Genomic DNA, 20,722 nt, shown 5'->3' on the forward strand with positions numbered 1-20,722 from the left:
TTCATCCTGCCATCACCCATCCAGTAGCTTCCAGAGCTCTACCGTCTGCCAGACACTGGTGAGAATCCAAAGAATGCAGACAGGATTTCTGTCCCAGGAAGTGTCACAGGAAAACTCGGTTCATAGGACACATGCATGCACACACACGCCCGATGACGGCATGAGACACACAAATGTGAAAGGACCCCATGGGACACCTGCATGTGTGCATACAAGATGACTGCATGGGACACACGCAGGCGTGCTCACATGCAATATGACCACATGAGACACACACATGCACACACAAGAGGACCGCAGGAGACACACGCATGGGCACACACACACACACACACACACCCCTTCTTTACTAGAAATGTTGGCCCCCATTTGAAGGGACAAGGCCAGAGTCTCAGGAAGATCTCTTGGGAATCTCAGCTTCCTTCCTGCCCACACTAGGGGCCCTGCGCTCACCTCAGAACGGTGGCCGTAGGACACATGAGGACCTGACTCCAATAGCAAGAAACGTCAGAGGCCAATCAATCCTCCAGCCCCGTCCTTCTTGCCTTCCTCCCCAAACCTGAGCCCCACACACATTCCCACACCATGGCATTGTCCAAATAATCTCCAGTCATCACCGACTCCTTGTTGTCTTAACAAGAAAAGGAATCTGCCCCCTCCGGCCCCTCCCCTTTTTCAGCCACTCACGCCTGTAACCCCAGCTACTCAGGAGCCTGAGATCTGAGGATTGAGGTTCGAAGCCAGTCCTGGGCAGGAAAGTCTATGAGACTCGACTCCAGTGAAATACCAAGTTGTCAGAGGAGTAGCTGTGGCTCAAGCGGTAGAGTAACAACCTTGAATGAAAAGCTCAGGGATAGTGCCCAAGCCCTGAAGCCCCAGGACTGGCACGTGCACGCGCACGTGAGAATGTCCTCATGACCTGATTTGAGAGATGGCTGCCCTTCTGTCCACACCTTAATAACAGCAATACAATTATATCTAAAAAAAATCAATTACAGCTGGGTGCAGTGTCTCACACCTGTAATTCTAGTTACTCAGGAGGCTGAGATCTGAGGATCGAGGTTCAAAGCCAGCCCGGGCACTAAAGAATGTGAGAGTTTTATCTCCAATTATTCACTAATCACTAATCACTAGAAAACAGAAAATGGGGCTGTGACACAAGGGGCAGGGTGGTGCCTTGAGCTGAAGAGCTCAGGGCCAGTGCCCAGGCCCAGAGTTCAAGCCACATGACCCCCCCCACACACACACACAAATCAATTACAGGGCCAGGAGTTTGGCCTAGTGGTAAAGTGCTTGCCTAGCATGCACTAAGACCTGAGTTTGATTCCTCACTACCACATATATAGAAAAAGCTGGAAGGGGTGCTGAGGCTCAAGTGGTAGAACCATAGCCTTGAGAAAGTCCAAGGACAGTGCTCAGGCCCTGAGCTCAAACCCAGGACTGAAAGAAAAATAAATGAAAAATCAATTCATACTGGTTTCTTTTTTCCTTTTAAATATAGACCTATTGTGAAATATATAGATGTATCTTAATATATATCGCTCTATCTATATAAATATAGATGTAGATGTAGATAGATATTTTGAGTACTGTCTATTCTACCAGAAAGTCTAGAACCCATGACCCAATTTCTCACAGCACCCCCACACACACCAGATTTCTATACCTTTAGAAGAAGAATCCTTCTTGGCCCCAGGGTGCTCTCTCACGCGCTCTCTCTCTCTCTCTCTCTCTCTCTCTCTCTCTCTCTCTCTCTCTCTCTCTCTCTCTCTCTCTCTCTCTCTCTCTCTCTCTCTCTCTCTCTCTCTCTTGCTTTGAAGTCGTGCTCACACATCTGCAGCTTGACTGGGAAGGGCCAGCCTGGGGGAAGATGGCAGCCACCCCGAGGCTCCCTGGCCAGGGTCAGTGCAGGCTCGGCGGGCATCATCACCTCAGGGGAAGTCCACCATGGGTCCTGACCCTCCTGGGACGCCATAAACCAGTCAGGGTGGGTGGAGGCTCAGCGGGGGCGTCTGGGAGGCCCTGGTCTCCAGCGGGCCTGGTTCTGGCTGAGTAATGACAGCCCGGTTCTCTACTTCAAAGGATCTGAGACAGAACTGCGTGTCTCCAGGCAGTGCTCCTTTGAGTTTTCAAGTGATGTCTCCTGAGACTGAGGGAACATGGGGGGGGGCGGGAGATCGTAGATGGGGGTGCAAAGAGAGGAAGAAGAATGTAGGGAAAGGAGGGCAAGGGAGAGAAGGGAAGGGGAAGGAAAGAGTTCATGGAGGGGAGGGAAGGGAGTGGAAGGTAGAAGGTTATGGAAGAGAAGATGGAGTTGAGTTAGCAGAAGTGGGTAGAGGATCAAGAAGAGGACATGACGAGAGGGAGGAGAGTGAAGGAGAGGAGAAGACATGGGAAGAGGAAAGGGGGGCTACAGGAAGGAGGCTGGAGTAAGGGCGAGGGGAGGAGACAGAGGCTGTGTGGTTGGTCTTCAAGACTCCAGGGCCAGTGGCTGAGCACCCACGCCAGGGCCATGGCACCCAGGGGTTTCCCATGGCTGTGGACCTGCCTGCTGCCCTGCATGCTGGGACAGCAGTACGAAGGTGAGGCCCGGGCCAGGGTGCTGGGGGAATAGTGCTGAAGATGAGGCTCAGGGCTGGTGGTCCTGGGCTTGACGGGGCCTCTGGGCTGCCCCTCAGAAAGGAGAAGATGCCCCATCCCCTCAAGATAGGCCACAACCCTGGGGGAAACTCAGCAAAGGAAGCAGAAGGAGCGGGCATGGCTATAACAGCTACTGGAATGTGACACAGGCAGGCGTCAGGGGGCTCCATAGTCCTGGGGGGCCATAAGAGAAGCCCTAACGTCCTAATGGTGAGGGAAAATGGGTGTCCTGTCAGCTCATCCTTATTCCTTGACTACAGTCACATTGGCTCGAATAATTCTAAGGGGCCCATTATCAAGTGGGACGGAAGCCTGGGGACTAGCCTTAGTGATTTTGATAAGGATTGTGCACCTCTGAGTGAACGATTTCCTATAGAAGGAATGAGGGCAATAATCTCACATTGTGTTTTTTAAGTGCTCGGCAAGACGTGTGCATTTACAAAGAAATAAAAATTACAGTGTCGATGGAAGTCGTTTCAGAAATGAAAGACAGAAGAGGGAAGCAATAGATGTTCTCAAGTCTTTGGTCATTACTTTTCTATCAGCTAGGATTTCTACTGTATGCTTTTTTTTTAAAAGAAGAAAATAACATTTTTATTAGCATATGTTAATGGTACAAGGGCTTGCATTGTGGTCTCTTCTGGCAATAGTTTCAACAGGTGTTATTTCTCTACGCATCCCTTTTTTTTTTTTAAATTTGGCTATTATATAGTCTCTGCCAGCCAGGTGTGGTGGCTCACACCCATAATCCTAGTTACTCAGGAGGCTGAGATCTGAGGATCAAGGTTCAAAGCTAGCCCGGGCACTAAAGTCCGTGAGACTGTTATCTCTAATTAACCTCTAGAAAACAGGAAGTAGCGCTGTGGCTCAAGGGTAGGGTGGTAGCCTTGAGCTGAAGAGTTCAGGGACAATGCCCAAGACCAGAGTTCAAACCCCAAGACTGAACAACAACAAAAAAGATAGTCTGTCTCTCTCTGTCTCTGTCTGTCTGTCTCTGTCTCTGTCTCTTGCTCTTACTTTCTCTCTACCCCTTAAGCCACACCTTCAGCCTGGCTTTCTGCCGGTTATTTTGGAGATGGGAGTCTAGACAGCTTTGCTGCCTCCGCTGGCCTTGAACCACAATCCTGGCAGCTAGGATGACAGGCTTGAGCCACTAGCACCTGACAAGACTTTTCAAACATGTGTGAAAAGCAGAGTATGTGAAAGTGTGGTGCCCAGCTCCGAGAATGCACACTGTGCTTCTGTCCGCATTGTGTCTGCAGACCCAGATGGTCTGGCCAGATGTCTGGGTCTGCGTTCAGCCCTTGCTGGATCTTGAAAATCTCCCCAGAGTCTCTCACCCCTCCAGCCCCAATCTTGTCAATCAGATCAAGCTAGGTTTCTTAAGAAGCTTCTGTGAGTCTCATTACAACTAGAGTGAATTAAAAAGTCCTACAAAAGGGGGCACCTGTAGCTCACAGCTGTAATCTTAGCTACTCAGAGGAGGCTGAGAAGCAAGCCTGGGTGGGAAAGCCCAAGGAGACTCTTATCTCCAATAAATCACTTTAAAAAGCTAGAAGTAACGCGGTGGCTCAAGTATTAGAGCCCTAGCCTTGAGGAAAAGAAGTTCAGAGACAGGGTCCAGACCTCAGGGTACAAGCCCCAGGACTGGCCAAAAATAAAGGGGGTGGGGGTAGGGGCTTTTGCACAATTTCTGGACTAGAATGGAATTAGGTTAGATTGTTTGACTCTTTCTATTTCATAGTTATCCTGAAGCATTTGTGCAAAAGCATTTCCATTCACATGTCAGTTTAGGGGTTAGAGTGCATCTTCCATTCCCCACCCCCCACTTCTCCCCCCTTCCGTTATTTGAAAGATCAAATGTAGTGAAATAACTAGTTATTTAACTTTGTTTCTTTCAGATGATTATCTACCAACCATAGGTGAGTTGATTTCTTTAAACAAAACTCTTATTTAAATGTCTTTTTAAATGTAATAAAGTAACCACTCATTGCATTAGTTCTTACCCTGATAAAAAAAAAAATCATACTTCCTGGAGCCGGGAATTTGGCCTAGTGGTAAAGTGCTTGCCTAGCATGCACAAAGACCCAGGTTCAATTTCTTTTTATTTTTTTTTATATATTTTTAAATTTTTTATTGTAATTAGTAAAAGGGTTACATGATATTTGCCAGATAGAAGGTGCATTAATTCACATACATTGATACCCTTTCACATGTCTTGGTACCCATTACCCTCCCCCCCAGCCCCCCAGGTTCAATTCTCAGTAGCCACATACATGGAAAGAAGAGTGGTCAGAGCGTTGAGGAAAGCCCAAAGGCAGTGCTCAGGCCCTGAGTTAAGTCCCCAGGACCTGGCAAAAAGAAAAAAGATGTACTATAGCTTATACTTTATTTTTCAATCCTAGGGCTTGAACGCAGGCTTGAATGTATTGTCCTTGCGCTTTGTGCTCAAGACTAGCGCTCTACCCTTGATCCAGAGCTCTACTTCTGCTTTTGGTGGTTAACTGGAGGTAAACATCGATAGACTTTCTGCCCAACTGCTTTAAACTGTGATCCTCGGATCTCAGCCTTCTAGAAGCTGAGATGACAGGCATGAGCCCCTAATACCTTGACTGATATCTGTTTCTCAGAAAGAAACAGATAATCAGTCAAGGTATTAGGGGCTCATGCCTGTCATCTCAGCTTCTCAGAAGGCTGAGATCCGAGGATCACAGTTTAAAGCCAGTCTGGGCAGAAAAGTCTATCGGATGTTTACCTCCAGTTAACCACCAAAAAGCCAGAAGTAGAGCTCTGGATCAAGGGGTAGAGCGCTAGTCTTGAGCACAAAGCGCAAGGACAATACTCAAGCCCTGCGTTCAAGCCCTAGGATTGGCACAAAAATAAAGTATAAGCTTTGTACATCTATTTTTTTTCTGCCGGTCCTGGGGTTTAACTCAGGGCCTGAGCACTACCTTTGGGGTTTCTCAACGCTTGAATTTTTTCCATGTATGTGGTACTGAGGAATTGAACCTGGGTCTCCGTGTATGCTAGGCAAGCATTCTACCACTAAGCGAAACTCCCAGCCTTGCATGTCTATTTCTAGGCTCATTTATGACAGTATAGGAAGAAACTAGAATATTATGAAAAGATCTAAGCGAATCTCCAGCCTTGCATGTCTATTTCTAGGCTCACCTTTATGACAGTATAGGAAGAAACTGGTCTGTAACCTTATTGAACAGGTAAAAATATTTTATGATTCTAGACTTTAGGAGCACTAGCAAAAAGTGAGATGTTTTTGAAAGACAGCACAGCTTTGTGGCTAGATAGAAACTAAAGTATATAATGATCACTAATTTTTTTTTCCTGTAGACCAAATAACATTAGAGTACCTATTTAGCAAAGGTGAAATACTCTATTTTACATAAACAGCCAAAAGTATTTGGAGATGAAAGCATTCATACATGTGAAGGTTTTATATAAAGTAGCAAAACCAACTTGAAGAATACAAAACCAAAACCAGGGCTGGGAGTTTGGTTTAGTGGTAGAGTGCTTGCCTAGCATGCACGAAGACCTGGGTTTGATTCCTCAGTACCACATCCATAGAAAAGGCTGCAAATGATGCTGTGGCTCAAGTGGTAGAGTTCTAGCCTTGAGAAAGCCCAAGGACAGTAGTGCTCAGGCCCTGAGTTCAAGCCCCAGGACTGGCAAAAACAAAAAACCCAGAATGAAACCAATTCAGGCAAATAAAACATAATGATATGTTCCTGGCACAGCCCAGTAACACTGCATTTTCCTCACGCTTTTTCTTTTTGTATGTCATTTTAGATCAGAACCTATGACAATACCTAAGACCACACAGTAAAAATAGACTTCACCAATTTTATTTTCCAGATTCTGCCATTAAATATCCAGAGAGAGAAGGCAAGTTGATCAGAAAAATTTCACGGCTAATGCATGTTCTCTTTTTTTTTTTTATTGTGTAAAGAGATGGGAAAATTAGCAATTTACTTTCTAGCTATCTCCCCCGCCCCCCCGGACCCTTTTTAAAAAATGTTCTCCCCTGGTATCCCAGCCACCCTGGAGGCTGGGATCTGGGGACTGAAGTTCAAAACCAGCCCAGGGGGAGGAGAATCCATGAGACTCTTATCGTCAATAAACCACCAGAAAAGCAGAAGTGGAGATGTGGTTCAAGTGGTAGAGCATCAGCCTTGAGCAGAAGAAGCTTAGGGCCAGTACCCATGCTTCCAGTTCAAACCCCAGGACTGGCACCAAGATAACTCTGAATTCGAGGTGGTCCCCTCCACGCTCCCCTGGGGGCCCTGTGGTGGGCAGAGCCTGGGCAGGAGCGGGGTGGAGGCAGCTCTGGGTAAAGATGGAGACAAGTCTGTGTTCCACAGATGGCGAGTGCGTCTTCCCTTTCTGGTACAGAAAAGAAAAGTACTATGACTGCGTGAAACTCAACTTTAAGCACAAGTGGTGCTCACTGAACACCACATTTGCTGGGTACTGGAAGTACTGTGCTCTGTCAGGTGAGTGGCCCAAGGGAGCCCGGGCTTTGTCCATCTCTGCAGTGGTCTTCTGGGGAGAGACACAAGACATCACAAGCCAGAGGCCATTCCAAGGCCACGCACTGCGGCTACTCCGGGGGCAGTTTTTATGTTGTTGCTGTGTGCCAGGTCCTGGGGCTTGAACTCAGAGCCTGGGTGCTGGCCTTGAGTTTTAGTGCTGAGACTGGTACGCTACCCCTCGAACCACAGCTCCACTTCTGGTTTTTTGGTGATTCCATGTGGTGAAAGTCTCACAGACTTTCCTGCCGAGGCTGGCTTTGAACTATGATCCTCAGATCTCAGCTTCCTGAGTAGCTAGGATGACAGACGTGAGCCACCAGAACCTGGATTTTTTTTCCTTAGTCCCTGTTTTACATTATTATTGCCATTGTTATTATTGTTGTTATTTTAGACCCAGGTTACACCTGGGAGTGAAAATGTGCAGTATCTGACTTTTCTTTTCTTTTGAGCTTGGCTTACTTTTTCCCCCTATGACAAGATCACATTCCACTCATGTTCCTGCAAACAACATAATTGTGTGGCTCCCACAGCCGGGCAATGGCAGGCCCTCAACCCTCTCACTGGCGCTGACATATGTGTGTGCGTATGCAGGCACGTGTGAGTGTGCATGCACATGCATGCATGGAGCCCGCCATGCATCGTGCGTGCATGTGGGCGTGCACATGCATGCTGCTCAGACACTCTCCCCCACTCCCCCCCTCCCATACAGACTTCGCGCCCTGTGCGTTCCCCTTCTGGTACCGGCGCGTGATCTACCGGGAGTGCACGGAGGACGGCGAGGTGTTCGGGAGGAAGTGGTGTTCGCTGACCCCCGACTACAACCGGGACCTGGTGTGGAAATACTGCTGAGGGGCCAGGCGGGATGGGGCTGGGGGTTGCCTGGAATAAACCAGTGAAGGAAGGAAGGAAGGAGGAGAGGAAGGAAGGCTTCTCCTCTTGTTGGTTCTTTGTTCTTTCCAGGCAGGGTGGATGGAGGTGAGGAGGCTGGCTGTCTGCAATGGGTGGGTGGGGCCATGGAGTCACAGCTGCTGTCACCCCAGAGACTGACATCTCAGGGACTGTCACCGCAGCAACATGCCACTGCCTGTTGGCACTCTGGTTGTCAACTCCCAGGGGTACTCTCTCCTGTGCCCAGAGGAGATGAGAAGGACAGGCACACCTAGGACAGTGACTCAGCTCTCAAGGGACATGAAGCCAGGCACAGGGCTCACACCTGTAAACCCAGCTACTCCGGAGGCTGAGATCTGAGGCTCCTGGTTCGAAGCCAGCCCCAGCAGGAGAGTCTGTGGGCCTCTCACCTCCACAGATTCACCAAAAAGCCCCGAGCGCAGCTGCAGCTCAAAGTGGTGGAGTGCTAGCCTCGAACAAAAGCGCTCAGGGACAGCGCCCAGGCCTGGAGTTCAGGCCCACAATGGGCACCAATAAATAAATAAATAAATAAATAGCAAAGGGCTGAGCTGTGGCTGAAGAGGTGGAACATTTTCCCAGCATGCACAGGTCTTGCGGTCAATCTCAGCAGTGCAAAACAATCATCAAACAAAAACCAAGGCAATGCACCCTGTCCCCCCTCCCCACCGCCACCGTGCCAGGACCTCAGGGCCAGCCTCAAGGGCTGTGTACATGAACAGCTGAGGCATTGGTGGCCAAGTGCCAAGGGCCATTCTGACTCCTGGGCCGGGTGATGAAGGAATAATGCTTTCTCGCCCAGGTCCGCTGTGATCCTTCTAGAAGGCTGTGTTCCAGGGCCTGTTCACAGAGCTCTGCACACGGGCTCCCCAGCACGAAGGGAAAACAGACCACAGGACTCTTCCCACCGAGCTCCCCACTGCCTTCTCAAGAGTCAACGGCTAGCAGGAAAAATCTTTATCTGCGGGGGGGGGGGGGGAGAAACACATAAAACACACTAAATATTAATAATAATTTGTAATAATAATAACAATAATAATGTTTCTAGTGGCTCACACCTGTAATCCCAGCTGCACAGGAGGCAAAGATCTGAGGATCAAGGTTCGAGGCCAGCTGGGGCAGGAAAAGTCTAGAAGACCCATCCCTAGTGAACCACCAAAGCACAGGAAATGGAGCTATGGCTGCAAGTGCTAGAGCACTAGCCTTGAGCAGAAGAGCCCAGGCCCACAACCCGGCAGTCAGTGCTGGGAGATGTGCTTTTCTTCTTTCTTTCTTTCTTTCTTTCTTTCTTTCTTTCTTTCTTTCTTTCTTTCTTTCTTTCTTGCTACTCCTGGGCTTGAACGCAGGGCCTGGGCACTGTTCTTGGACACTTTTTTTTTAAATATTTTTTTTTGCCAGTCCTGGGCTTGAGCTCAGGGCCTGAGCACTGTCCTTGGACTTTCTCAAGGCTAGAGCTCTACCACTTCAGCCTCAGCACCACTTCTGGATTTTTTCTATGTATGTGGTATCAAGGAATCGAACCCAGGTCTTCATGCATGCTATGCAAGCATGCTACTACTAGGCCAAACCCCTGGCCCCCCTTGGACACTTTTTGCTCAGGGCTAGCGCTCTGCCACTTGAGCCACAGCACCACTTCCGGCTTTTTCTGTGTACATGGCACCAGAGAATGGAACCCAGGGCTTCCTGCAAGCTAGGCAAGCATTCTACCACTAGGCTATGGTCCCAGCCCAGCTCTGTTTGTCTTTTTTGGTGCCTTTCCTGGGACTAGAACTTTGGGCCTGGATGCTGTCCTGGAGCTTTTTATGCTCAAGGCTGGAGCTCTACCACTTGAGCCACAGCTCCACTTCTGGCATTTCTGGTGGCCATTGGAGATAAGAGTCTCCTTGACTTTTCTGCCTGGGCTGGCTTTGAACCACAATCCTCAGATCTCAGCTTCCTGAGCGGCTGGGATTCCAGGCGTGAGCCACTGATGCCGCCTAGGGCTGTTTTATTTTTCTGTTGTGTGCTGTTTTTCTTTTTTTTCTTTTTGATGTTGTGGTGTTTAAGCACTGTGACACTGGAAGCCAGAGGCATTTCTGGGGAGCGGGGACATGTGACAGGTCAGAAGGAGGGGTGGAGAGGGGAGGGGGCTATATATCAGCTGGAGCCCAGGCTGGCCACAGTGTGCCACTTTCAGGTCCTTGGAGATGATGGGCCATCCAGCGGTCTGGGTATTGCTGGCTAGTGGGCTATGGGGACTGAACCAAGGTGAGACTGCTAGAGAGACCAGGAGGGAGACGGGGAGGGAAGCAGGGAGGGAGGCTGGGAGGGAGGGAGAAGAGTCCAGAGCAGGGGGAGAGGCTGACCCAGTCTGGAAATCAATGATGGAGGATTTGTTCTGCAAATGGCACAGCAGAGTGTGGGGCAAGCACTGGGTCCCAGTCCGGAGGTGCCCTCAGGGCTTGGGGACCATGGGACAAATGACTTTGTTCCCTGACTGTGCCCCAGTCTAGGCTCCAATCAAAGCCTTTGAGAGCCAGGCACTGGTCCTCCCGTTTATAATCCCTGCTACTCAGGAAGCTGAAATCTGAGGGCCACAGTTCAAAGGGAGACCAGGCAGGAAGGTCTGCGAGACACTTCTCTCCAATGAGCCACCAAAAAGTTGTAAGCGGGGATGTGGTTCAAGTGGTAGAGCACCAGTCTTGACCACAAAAGCTCAGGGACAGCACTCATGCCTCGAGTTCACACCCCAGGACCTGGAAGGAAAAAGAACATCTCATCTCCACTGCAGCAAACATCAGCTATCATATCTGCTTTTTTTTCCCCCTCTTTGCTCATTGATTTCCTTTGGTGGAATCAGGATTTGAACTCAGGGCCTTATATTTACTAGGCTTGAGCACTCTGCTACTTGAGTGACACTTGCAGCCCCCACTGCTTTTTCTTGCCACTACCAGAGCTTGTTCTACTTGCTTGCTGCAACTGGCATTTAACCCTTTGAGCCACATCTCCAACCAGGCTTTGTTGTGGTTGTTTGCTGGCTAATTGATGGAGGATGGAATCTCCTTAGACATCTTGGCCTGGGCTGGCTTAGAGTCTGGAGCCTCAGGATCTTCTGGAGCTCAACCTCCTGAGTAACTGGGGTTTACAGGTCACCAGTGCCAAGCCACTTGTGGCTTAAGAACTTGGAGTTCCTCACTAACTGGCAAGGCTGTGTGTTGTGTACATGCGAGTGAGGACCTCCAGGCTGGCCGTGGGGTGTCTCTGTGAGCTCGCTCTGCAGTGGGCATGTGTTCTGTCCCGGCAGTGATTTCCGATGCCTCCTGCGTCTTCCCCTTTAGCTATGGGAGCAGCGTACACTACAGCTGCACCTTCATCCACAGCGACTACGCCTGGTGCTCTCTGAACAGCAGCTTCCAAGGCAAGTGGCGCTATTGCACGGCCCAAGGTGAGCATGCACGCCCGCTGCCGTCCCAGCTCTGCCAGCCTGAGAGCGGAGGGTCAGAGTTCCAAGCCAGCCTGGGCAGCGGGGCCCACACAATTCTCCAATGAACTGCCAAAAGGCTGGAAGTGGGTCTGTGGCTCAATTGGTAGAGCATAAGTCTTGAGTGAAAAAGCTTGGGAGAATGCCCAGGCCCTGAGTTCAAGCCCCAGGACCATCACATACACAAAAGTGACAATCTTACAAAGGTGTGTTGGATACCTAGAACCCTAGGCGTTGGTGGAGCTGCTGGATGCCGGTATTCAGGTCTCAGAATGGTGTTGTTTCCTACTTGATTCAAGCTCTCACTTGGAAACCAATGGGGTAGGAAAAGCTTGGTGGTGTGAGAGTTGGGCAGTGGTGCCCGGGGATGACCTTGTATGACCTTGTGCCCCCCCACCTCGCCCCTCAGATCCTCCAGAGTGTGTTTTCCCCTTCACCTTCAAAAAAAAAACCTTCTACAATTGCACCAAGACTGGCTACGTCCTCGGCCGGAGCTGGTGTTCACTGTCACACAACTACAACCAGGAGAAGAAATGGAAGCAATGTTCTCCTCATCAGTGAGTGCTGAGCAAGGCGGGGGCTTTTATCACCGTGGAATTAGGGAGTACTGTGGGTGGATAGGTGGATGGATGGATGGATGGATGGTGGATGGATGATGGATGGATGGATAGGGTGTATGGGTGATGAACAGATGGATAATGGATGGATGGATGCTGGATGGCAGATAGATGATGAATGTTTGGTGAGTGGATGCTTTATCAATGAATGCATGGGTAGATGATGAGTGTGTGCTGGATAATGGATAGATAGATAGTGAGTGGATGGATGGATAGATTATGCATGGGTAATGGATGGATGGATAGATGGACGGATGGATGGATGGAAGTTCAAGGCTTAGACTGTCTGGTGAATTCTTAGATGATGGGTTGGCCTGAGGTAGAAGATTTCAGGCTTAGTAAATTATTCAGTCCATGCCACACAGATGCACCTGTGCCATTGTGCCACAGTGGCACGAAGTCGGCACGAGCCGTGGACAATGGTCACGCCCTGCTGCAGGTTTCCCTTCCCCAGGGCAGCTAGCGTCCCAAGATTCATCCACGGGTATGCGTTCACTTTAATGCTCTTGATTTACAAAAGCCACACCAATTACTCATGTAAAAAAAAACCCCACAGTCAGTAATAGAATATTTAACTTGAAAAGGAGAAACATTTTCACCTCTTGCAGACTGCTGGTCTTGAATGTTCCCCTTCCTGTCCCAGGGCCCCGTGCTAAGGAGCACCTGAGGGCACTGAGCAGGCTTCCTCCACGAGGAAGAGGAGGATAGCACACAGAGCACAGAGACAGATCCGCTCTTCTAATCTCCCTCTTTCCTCCACAGTACTTAGATAATCCAGGTGGTTTTGAAGAGTCAGAAGTTGAAGATTCCTCCGCCGCCTCTCCAGACACCGTCCTACCGCCAGACTCGATGGGCTGACACCCATCCTCCCAGCTGCTCAGGAGGCCCAGGCCCAGATTTCAAGCCCCAGGACCAACAGCAAAATAAGTAAATAAATAAATACAAATTCTCGAAAGAAGTCTTTTGTGCCAGTAGCAATCCTTTCCTCGCCCTCCCCAACATTTGCTTTTCCAGGATTTATGTCTGTCTTGATGCTGTTCTTGCTCCATCTTCAAAACACATGAATTAATGACTTGGGGGCCAGCAGGCGAGGTCAGATGGAGAAAGCCACTCTTGGCTCTTTTCCTTTTCCTAAGCTTTTACTGCAGCCAGTGAAGGAAGGAGCATGTGTCTAAAGCAAAGCAGAGAGCTGCCTCTGCATCCCCAAATACACTGTCTCTGAATTCCTGGTGGCTGTTTATCATGCCTTCTTGTCCCTGATTCCTCTGGCCTTAGTGCCCTGAGACTAACCAGCAACCCCCACCTGTCTTTCACGCAGAATGTGGACATGTCCTCATAATCTGACAGTAAGTGACAGGTCACTTTTCCTATTGTCCTAATGTGGCCGGGCACTGGTGGCTCACACCTATCATCCTAGCTAGTCAGGAGGCTGAGATCAGAGGATTGCAGTCGTCAGGAAGTCAGCCAGGGCAGGAAAGCCTACGAGACATTTATGGCCAATGAACCATGAGAAAACCGGAAATGGTGCTGTGGCTCAAAATGGTAGACCACTAGCTATGAGCAAAATAATAATAATAATAATAATAATGCCCAGGTCCTGAGTTCAATCCCAGCATAAACACACACACACACACACACACACACACACACACACACACACAGTTTGGGGTATGATGCTACCAAAGTAGTTGCTTCTCAAACCTACAATGTCAGGACAAAGCCAAGAAGTCTGAGAAACTCTCCCTGCCCACAGGAGCTTGAGGAGCCATGAAGACCCACGTCACAGGAGATCTTGGGTGAGATCCTGGAGCAGAGGCCTCTTGGCAGTTTCCTTAACCTCTACAGCCATGTGCACAGCATAGCGCCGTTCACCTTGACAAGCTCTGGGCTCCATGCTGGCTGCTCCCTAGTGGCCTCCGCTCCTCCCCAGAGTTAACCCTCAGGAATCCCAGGCCATCTTTGAATGAGGCCAGCCAGCGCATGTGCACATGAAAACCTGCAGTCCAGGCGTTTTAATTGGGGTTGTACTTACCAGTGAAGCTAAACAGGAGGCTTGGCCAATGGGCCCTGCGGGCTTTCTCAGTCCATGCATATGGGGGAGGAGGGAGCTATTTATTCAGGTATTTCATGTTTCTCAGTATTTTCAAAGTTCTACATCTAGCACTTGTGGGCATTCTTTAGCTATATCCCCTTGCTTTTTAGTTGGTATAACAATTAAGGGTGTCACTTTTCAATTATTTATTTTTGTGGGGGGGCAGTACTAAGATTTGAACTCAGGGACTTGTACTCGCTTAGCTTGCTTATTCAGCTGGTACTCTACAGCTAGATCCAAATGTCCACTGTTGTATAGAGAGATTACCGTTTTTTAAGTATATTTATTGTAAAGATGACAACGTGGGGGAGGGTTTACAATCACATAAGGTAATGAGTACATTTCTTTTTTTCTCAGGGCCTGACCTTTCTCAAGGCTAGAACTCTATCACTTGAGCCCACCGCACCATTTCAGGCTTTTTTCTATGTATGTGGTTCCGAGGAATGGAACCTGGGTCTTCGTGCACGTGAGTCAAGCACTCTACCACGAGGCCAAACTCCTGGCCCCGAGAGATTGCCATTTTATAAGTCAGTTCATGAGTACATTGGGGCGTTTATTTTTGTTTGTTTTTGTTTTGGAAAGCACCCAGGCACTGGAGTCAAGCTCCAAGAGTAGCACAAAAATAAAAGCCAATCATTGTGGCAGTAGTTGGGAAGTGGAAAGCCTCCAGTACACACAAGGAACTGGCAGAGCAGGCCGGGAATCCAGGGCCTGGCTTGTGAATCAGCAGCCGGATGGGGCGGGAGGGGAGCACCGAGCCCAGGACAAGAGAAACAGGCTGGAGATAAGGAGCCAGGGCCAAGCACGGAAGGGATTTCAGTAAGCAGGCCCACATGAAGGACAGATGATTGGTACATGTTTGTTAATTAGCCCCATGCTTCAAACTACTCATCATGTATAATTGTTAGAGAAGTTGTGTTATTTATTGAACCCAAAGTGAAGACAAATGAAGCCTACATGAAATCCTGTTGTGGTTGCTGAGAGGCTCCTTTCAGAAGCTGATTGGAGAAGGACTTGCCAAATTAGCATTCAAGTAAAAATGTAGCATTTTACCGGAAAAAGGTTTATCTGAAGGATCTTAGCACAAATTTTCCCCTTTTCCACTTTGAAACAAGTATTTGGGATAATTTTTCTTCCCCAAACCCCTTTTCAAAGCTACCAGGCCACCTGAGAGGAAAACAGATCTGTCTTCTTTTCTTGCAGTGAGTTAGCTCTTAGAAAACCTTTGAACTCAAATAGCATAGTTTTTCTTTATATGTTGGAATCACTGCACCAGAATCCAGACTTTATAAACTTAGGCTCTCAGAACAATGTTTACTCCTCACAATTTGTATCTAAATGTAGAACAGCATTGAAACCAAATTATATAATACAGATGAACCTTTTTTGTTCTTTATTCTTTCTTTCTTTCTTTCTTTCTTTTTTGAGGGTCATGGGGTTTGAACTCGGCCTGGGCACTGTCCCTGAGCTCTTCAGCTTAAGGCTACTGCTCTACCCTTGAGCCAAGCCCACTTCTCATTTTCTAGAGGTTAATTGGAGATAAGAGTCTCAGGTCTTTTTGTGCCCAGGCTTGCTTTGAACCTTGATCCTCAGATCTCAGCCTCCTGAGTAGCTAGGATTATAAGCATGAGCCACCACCACCTGGCCCTTCTTTTTACCCAGGAGTGACTGGTCTATCCAGGAAACTCTCTGCATCCTGAGAGTATATTGGGAGAAGACATCCAAACTCCCAACCCATTTGGGATTTCACAGCTTGGATTTGGGGCTCTCACAAAGCCAAGCACTGAGCTTACACCTATCTTCCAGCTACTTGGGAAGCTGAGATCTGAGGGTGGTGGTTTGAAGCCAGCCCTGGTGGAAAAGTCCATGAGATTCTTGTCTCCAATGAGCCACCAAAAAGCTGGTAGTGGCATCATGGCTCAAAATAGTAGAGCACTATCCTTAAGCAAAAGAGGTCAGCAACAAGGACCAGGACTGAAGTTCACATGCACACACACACACACACACACACACACACACACACACACACACACACACACACACCATCCCAGTGATGAGTGAATTATTTGGTGTTTCTCCAACCTGACTAGCTCAGGACAAGGAAAGGAAGTGTAAGAAACACTCTCTGCCCTCAGGAGCCTGAGGAGTCGTGGAGATCGATGACACCAGGTTTATGGCTGAGATCCGGGAGGAAGCAGAAGGAATCAGAAGGAAAATGCAGAATGGGGACCTTTGGTAATTTTCCTAATCTCTCCAGCCATGTGCACAACAAATCAGAATTCGCCTTGGCACACACTGTACTCCAAGCTCGCTGCTCGTGCAGAAGCCAGGGCTCTTCCACTGGATTCAATCTCAGTTAATCACAGGCTGCCCTTGAAGGAAGCCAGCTAGCCATTGCTGGCAAGCTGGTTAATTTTACAATGAAATGAAGAAAGTTAATGATTCATTGACTTTACTATTCAGACTTCCCCCAATGCAGCTGGAAGCTGGCGTTACATGAAGTTTCAGACATGTGTGGCCTGACCACTCAATTTAGGGGAAAGGGCTGAGGACCTAGGATGGAAGTTGCTGAGACAAAAATGGCTTTCTTTAAGCTCTATCTAAAACTGAGTCCTCACATTCCCCACTGGTTTTATTCCCATATCAAATCATTGATAATTGGGTCCTAGGTATTCAGTTTGTACCTGCATCAAAGCATCACCATCCTGCAGACATAAAAAATAGTTCCACATCAGTGCACCAATCCTGACCCTATTTATATCACAGCCAACCTAATTACATGACAACTTTACTCTCAAACTCTGCCTTTTAAGACCTACTCACACGATTTGCTCCATACTCAAACTTTCTGGACTTTGTCTTCCTCCCTTTTAACTGCAGAACAAACATTTTAAGATGATCCTTGAATTTCAGATCCTTTCTCATCCAGAGGAAACCAATTTTTTGTTCCCCCAATTCCTTTAACTAATGTTCTTTCTGACTTTCTTTACTAATGTTTCTCTTTGTGACTGGAGTTTAAAATTGTCTCTCCCCACCCCTGCCCCAGCCCTTTGGCTTCCGGAACCAGGTTAGCTCAGAATTGCCTCAAAGTCAATTACTTTGACTCCACCCACAAGCTGCTGGGGAGAGAAAAAGATGATCAGGGGCCAAGTCTGGTGGCACTGTGACTTCTAAGCTCACACCCAGAAGGAAGCAGAGCCAACCAAGGTCATGACGATAGAGTGGATTTCTCCAGTTCCCTGTGCCTCAAAGTGCCCAAGACTGGCCAGAGTTGTCCATAGAGTCAACTCAGAGGAGGAAGATGTTTGGCGAGGTAGACAGAGCTTGACATGCTGGAGTCGCCTTGAACCTGTACAGCTGTAGGAGTAGAGAAATCTTAATTTCAGTGGATCCAAAGCAGTCATCCACCAGGAAGCAGTTGTGAGTGATGGAGTCTGGAGCCTGTCTACTTTCAACTTTCGCCTCCAGAAGAGATGGGCTGGATCTCACCTGGGCTGTGGAGGTGTCTCCCCCCCCCGGCTTCCATAGATTCTCACACCTCCTGTTGGGTTGGTTAAGGACGCATTGCATAGGCGTGGCAGGCCGAGACCCTGCTGGTTTGTAGGACAGCTGTAGCCAGGGTGACATGTTTTATTAATGCATACTTCTTTTGCTGTTGTTGTTTTGATTTGTATTTCTTTCTTTTTTTTTTTGCCAGTCCAGGGGCTTGAACTCAGGGCCTGAACATTGTCCTTGAACTTTCTCAAGGCTAGAGCTTTACCACTTAAGCCACAGCACCACTTCTGGCTTTTCGATGTATGTGGTACCAAGGAATTGAACCTGGGTCTTCGTGCATGCTAGGCAAGCACTCAACCACGAGGCCAAACTCCCAGCCCTATGATTTGTATTTCTTTTATGGCCAGAGATGTTCAACATCTCTTCATGTGTCTACTGCCTGTTCTAATTTTTTTTAATTAAAAGATTTTATTAACACTGAATTTTTTTTACATCATCTTCCAATTGTCAAGTTTCACAAGTATTCAAGAATGGAATCTATATACAATCACTGGCACATACATTTAAGAACAAAATTAAAATTAAGCTGAGAGTTTGTATGTCATAGATACATATCAATCTATATGACATAATTGTATTTCTTTTTGATAAGGCCAGGAGCTCATAGGCAAAATAGAAGGCTTGGGCCTTGTGACCATCTCGAGAAAGTGTGGGCTCCACACTTGCACACTTGTTACCACTATTTCACATGCCTTGTCCTTTCATCAATTCTGCCTCATTTTTCCAAAAATGGTCTTAAAGGGGGCAGAGGTTGATGGGCAAAGATCCACCCTCTGTAACTTTTTCAGGATGACTCCGGGGCAGTGAAATCACCTAGCCAGGAACCTATAACTTTAGCCTATTTTACCAAGGTGTTGCCAAGATTTGATTTGATGCCATGAAGAGCAATATTTTACTTCAAACTGGAAATTAGATACAACGTTGAATTTTGAACAACTGCACGGATCTTTTCTTGGACTACAGCAGGGTCGCCTGTTTAGCAATTCAGAGTCCAGAAGTCCATGGAGATATGGTTAAAGTTGGCAAAGGAGTTTTATTAGCCAGCTGGTGGCTATCCTGTCCTCGACTCCCAAGGACATCTCAGAACCAAGGGCAGACCAATGCAATTGACAAGGCAGTTTTGCAAGCAAGCAAGCTGATTCACAGAAACTAAAATTTCCATTAGCCTTATAAGCAATTTCGAAAAGTCACTCCTGGAGCCATTAGGGCTGGGGCGGGAACGGGGTGGGGGGAGAGGTCTTCTGCAGCTGCCAGTGGACGTAGCCCAGGGAGGGTACCTTCGTGGTCATGCCAGGGAATACAGCATTGCGCCAATGCAGCTGGAGGCTGTAGATAGGTGCAGCTTTGGGGGGAGTGAGATTTAACATCTGTGGTCAGAATTAGACTGATCACTTGATTTAGAGGTTGCTGAGACGAAATAGCTTTCTATAAGCTATATTTAAAATGAGGTATTCACAGTAGTAGCTCATTTCTTTCTTTCCCTTCATTGAGAAGGACCTTGGCAGCCCATTTAAAAGGGATTCCTGTGTGCATTGTGGGCCTGGAAGGTGTTGGAAAAAAGTGGTGGTGTTGGGCCTATGGCAGGATTAGGTATTGTGATTGCCAGAGGGCCGGGGAGTGAGGGAAGGTGAATGAACAGATCCCATAGAAGAATCACATTCAGTTTTTCATTCTAAATATAAAATTTGAATGTAATTATTTATTTAATATTTTTAAATGATCTATTAGCAGTTGTACCCAAGGATTTCAATGACACATTGCCCATTTCTCAGGGCCAACCATCTTGTTCAGTGTTACCCCCTACACATACATGTTGGGTCGAATGTTTCAGACCATCAGCTCACGCGAATGTACCACCTGCAGTCCCAGTATCGGGTTTAATACTTGAGATAAATTGGAAGCTAGCATATGAGACATGCTGGCTTTCTAAGCCAATACATATAGGGGAAGGTTTTTTTATTTTCCTCAATATTATTTTTTGCCAGTCCGAGGGTGTGAACTCAGGGCCTAGGCACTGTCCTTGAGCTTTCTTCAAGGCTTGCACTCTACCACTTGAGCCACAGCACAACTTCTGGCTTTTTCTGTGTATGTGATACCGAGGAATTAAACCTAGGTCTTGGTGCATGCTAAGCAAGCACTCTATAGTTTAAAAGTTCAATGTCTCAATATTTTAAAAGTTTTATGTCTAGGATTTGTGGGCATATTTAGAAAAAAATTATACTTTTATTTACTACATGCAAAACACTATAGGATGTAACTTTTCAATTACTTCCTTTTGGGAGGAAGAGGCAACACTGGGATTTGAACACAGGACCTTGTACTTGATTGGCTTGCTTACTTACTCTGCCAAACCTCAGCAAAACCTATCACATGGAACAGAGTGGTAACTATTTCATATGACAGGTAATGAGTACATTTCATTTGATTATTTCTGTTCCGTTTTGCTTCGCTTTTTGAGAAGTAACCAGGCCCTGAGTTCGAGCCCCAGGACTGACACAATAAGAAAAATAATTCATTGTGGGAAGTAGCTGGGAAGTGGAAAGCCTCTAGTAGACACAAGGACCTGGCAGACAGAGCAGGCCAGGAATCCAGGGCTGGCATGTGAAGCAGAGCAGGATGGGGCGGGAGGGGAGCCCTAAGCCCAGGGAAATGGGCCAAAGATCAGAAGCCAGGTGAGCAGACGGGGCTGCAGCTGTGTGGAGAAGACCAGACCTGTGCCCCACTCCTATCTGCCTCCCCAGTGGGGACAGGATAGTAGCTCATTATTAAAGACCTGTGGTCCAGTGGTAGAGCGCCAGCCATGAGCACAAACACTTAGCGATCAAACCTCGAGACAGGAACAACAAAAAGGTTTTGAGAGCTCTACGGTAGGTTAAAGTGACAAGGAGGACGTTCCGGAGGAAGT

The 20,722-nt window shown here is 47.8% G+C and overlaps 2 protein-coding genes across 2 annotated transcripts; both read left to right on the top strand.

Annotated features, from left to right (window-relative positions):
* Positions 1–2,512: 2,512 nt before the first annotated feature.
* On the top strand, positions 2,513–8,050 carry LOC150043629 (binder of sperm protein homolog 1-like). Its single transcript, XM_090322506.1, has 5 exons — positions 2,513–2,582; positions 4,542–4,562; positions 6,511–6,540; positions 7,017–7,148; positions 7,897–8,050. The coding sequence occupies exons 1-5, from the start codon at positions 2,513–2,515 to the stop codon at positions 8,034–8,036; spliced, it is 393 nt and encodes a 130-aa protein (XP_090178632.1). The 3' UTR covers positions 8,037–8,050.
* Positions 8,051–11,357: 3,307 nt separating this feature from the next.
* Positions 11,358–12,114, top strand: LOC150043630 (binder of sperm protein homolog 2-like). The gene is made up of 2 exons (XM_090322507.1): positions 11,358–11,517; positions 11,963–12,114. The coding sequence occupies exons 1-2, from the start codon at positions 11,358–11,360 to the stop codon at positions 12,112–12,114; spliced, it is 312 nt and encodes a 103-aa protein (XP_090178633.1).
* Positions 12,115–20,722: the final 8,608 nt, after the last annotated feature.

This window comes from Megascapheus bottae, chromosome 31, assembly GCF_031878675.1.
Source record: "Megascapheus bottae isolate mThoBot1 chromosome 31, mThoBot2.hap1, whole genome shotgun sequence".
NCBI classification, from domain to species: domain Eukaryota; kingdom Metazoa; phylum Chordata; class Mammalia; order Rodentia; family Geomyidae; genus Megascapheus; species Megascapheus bottae.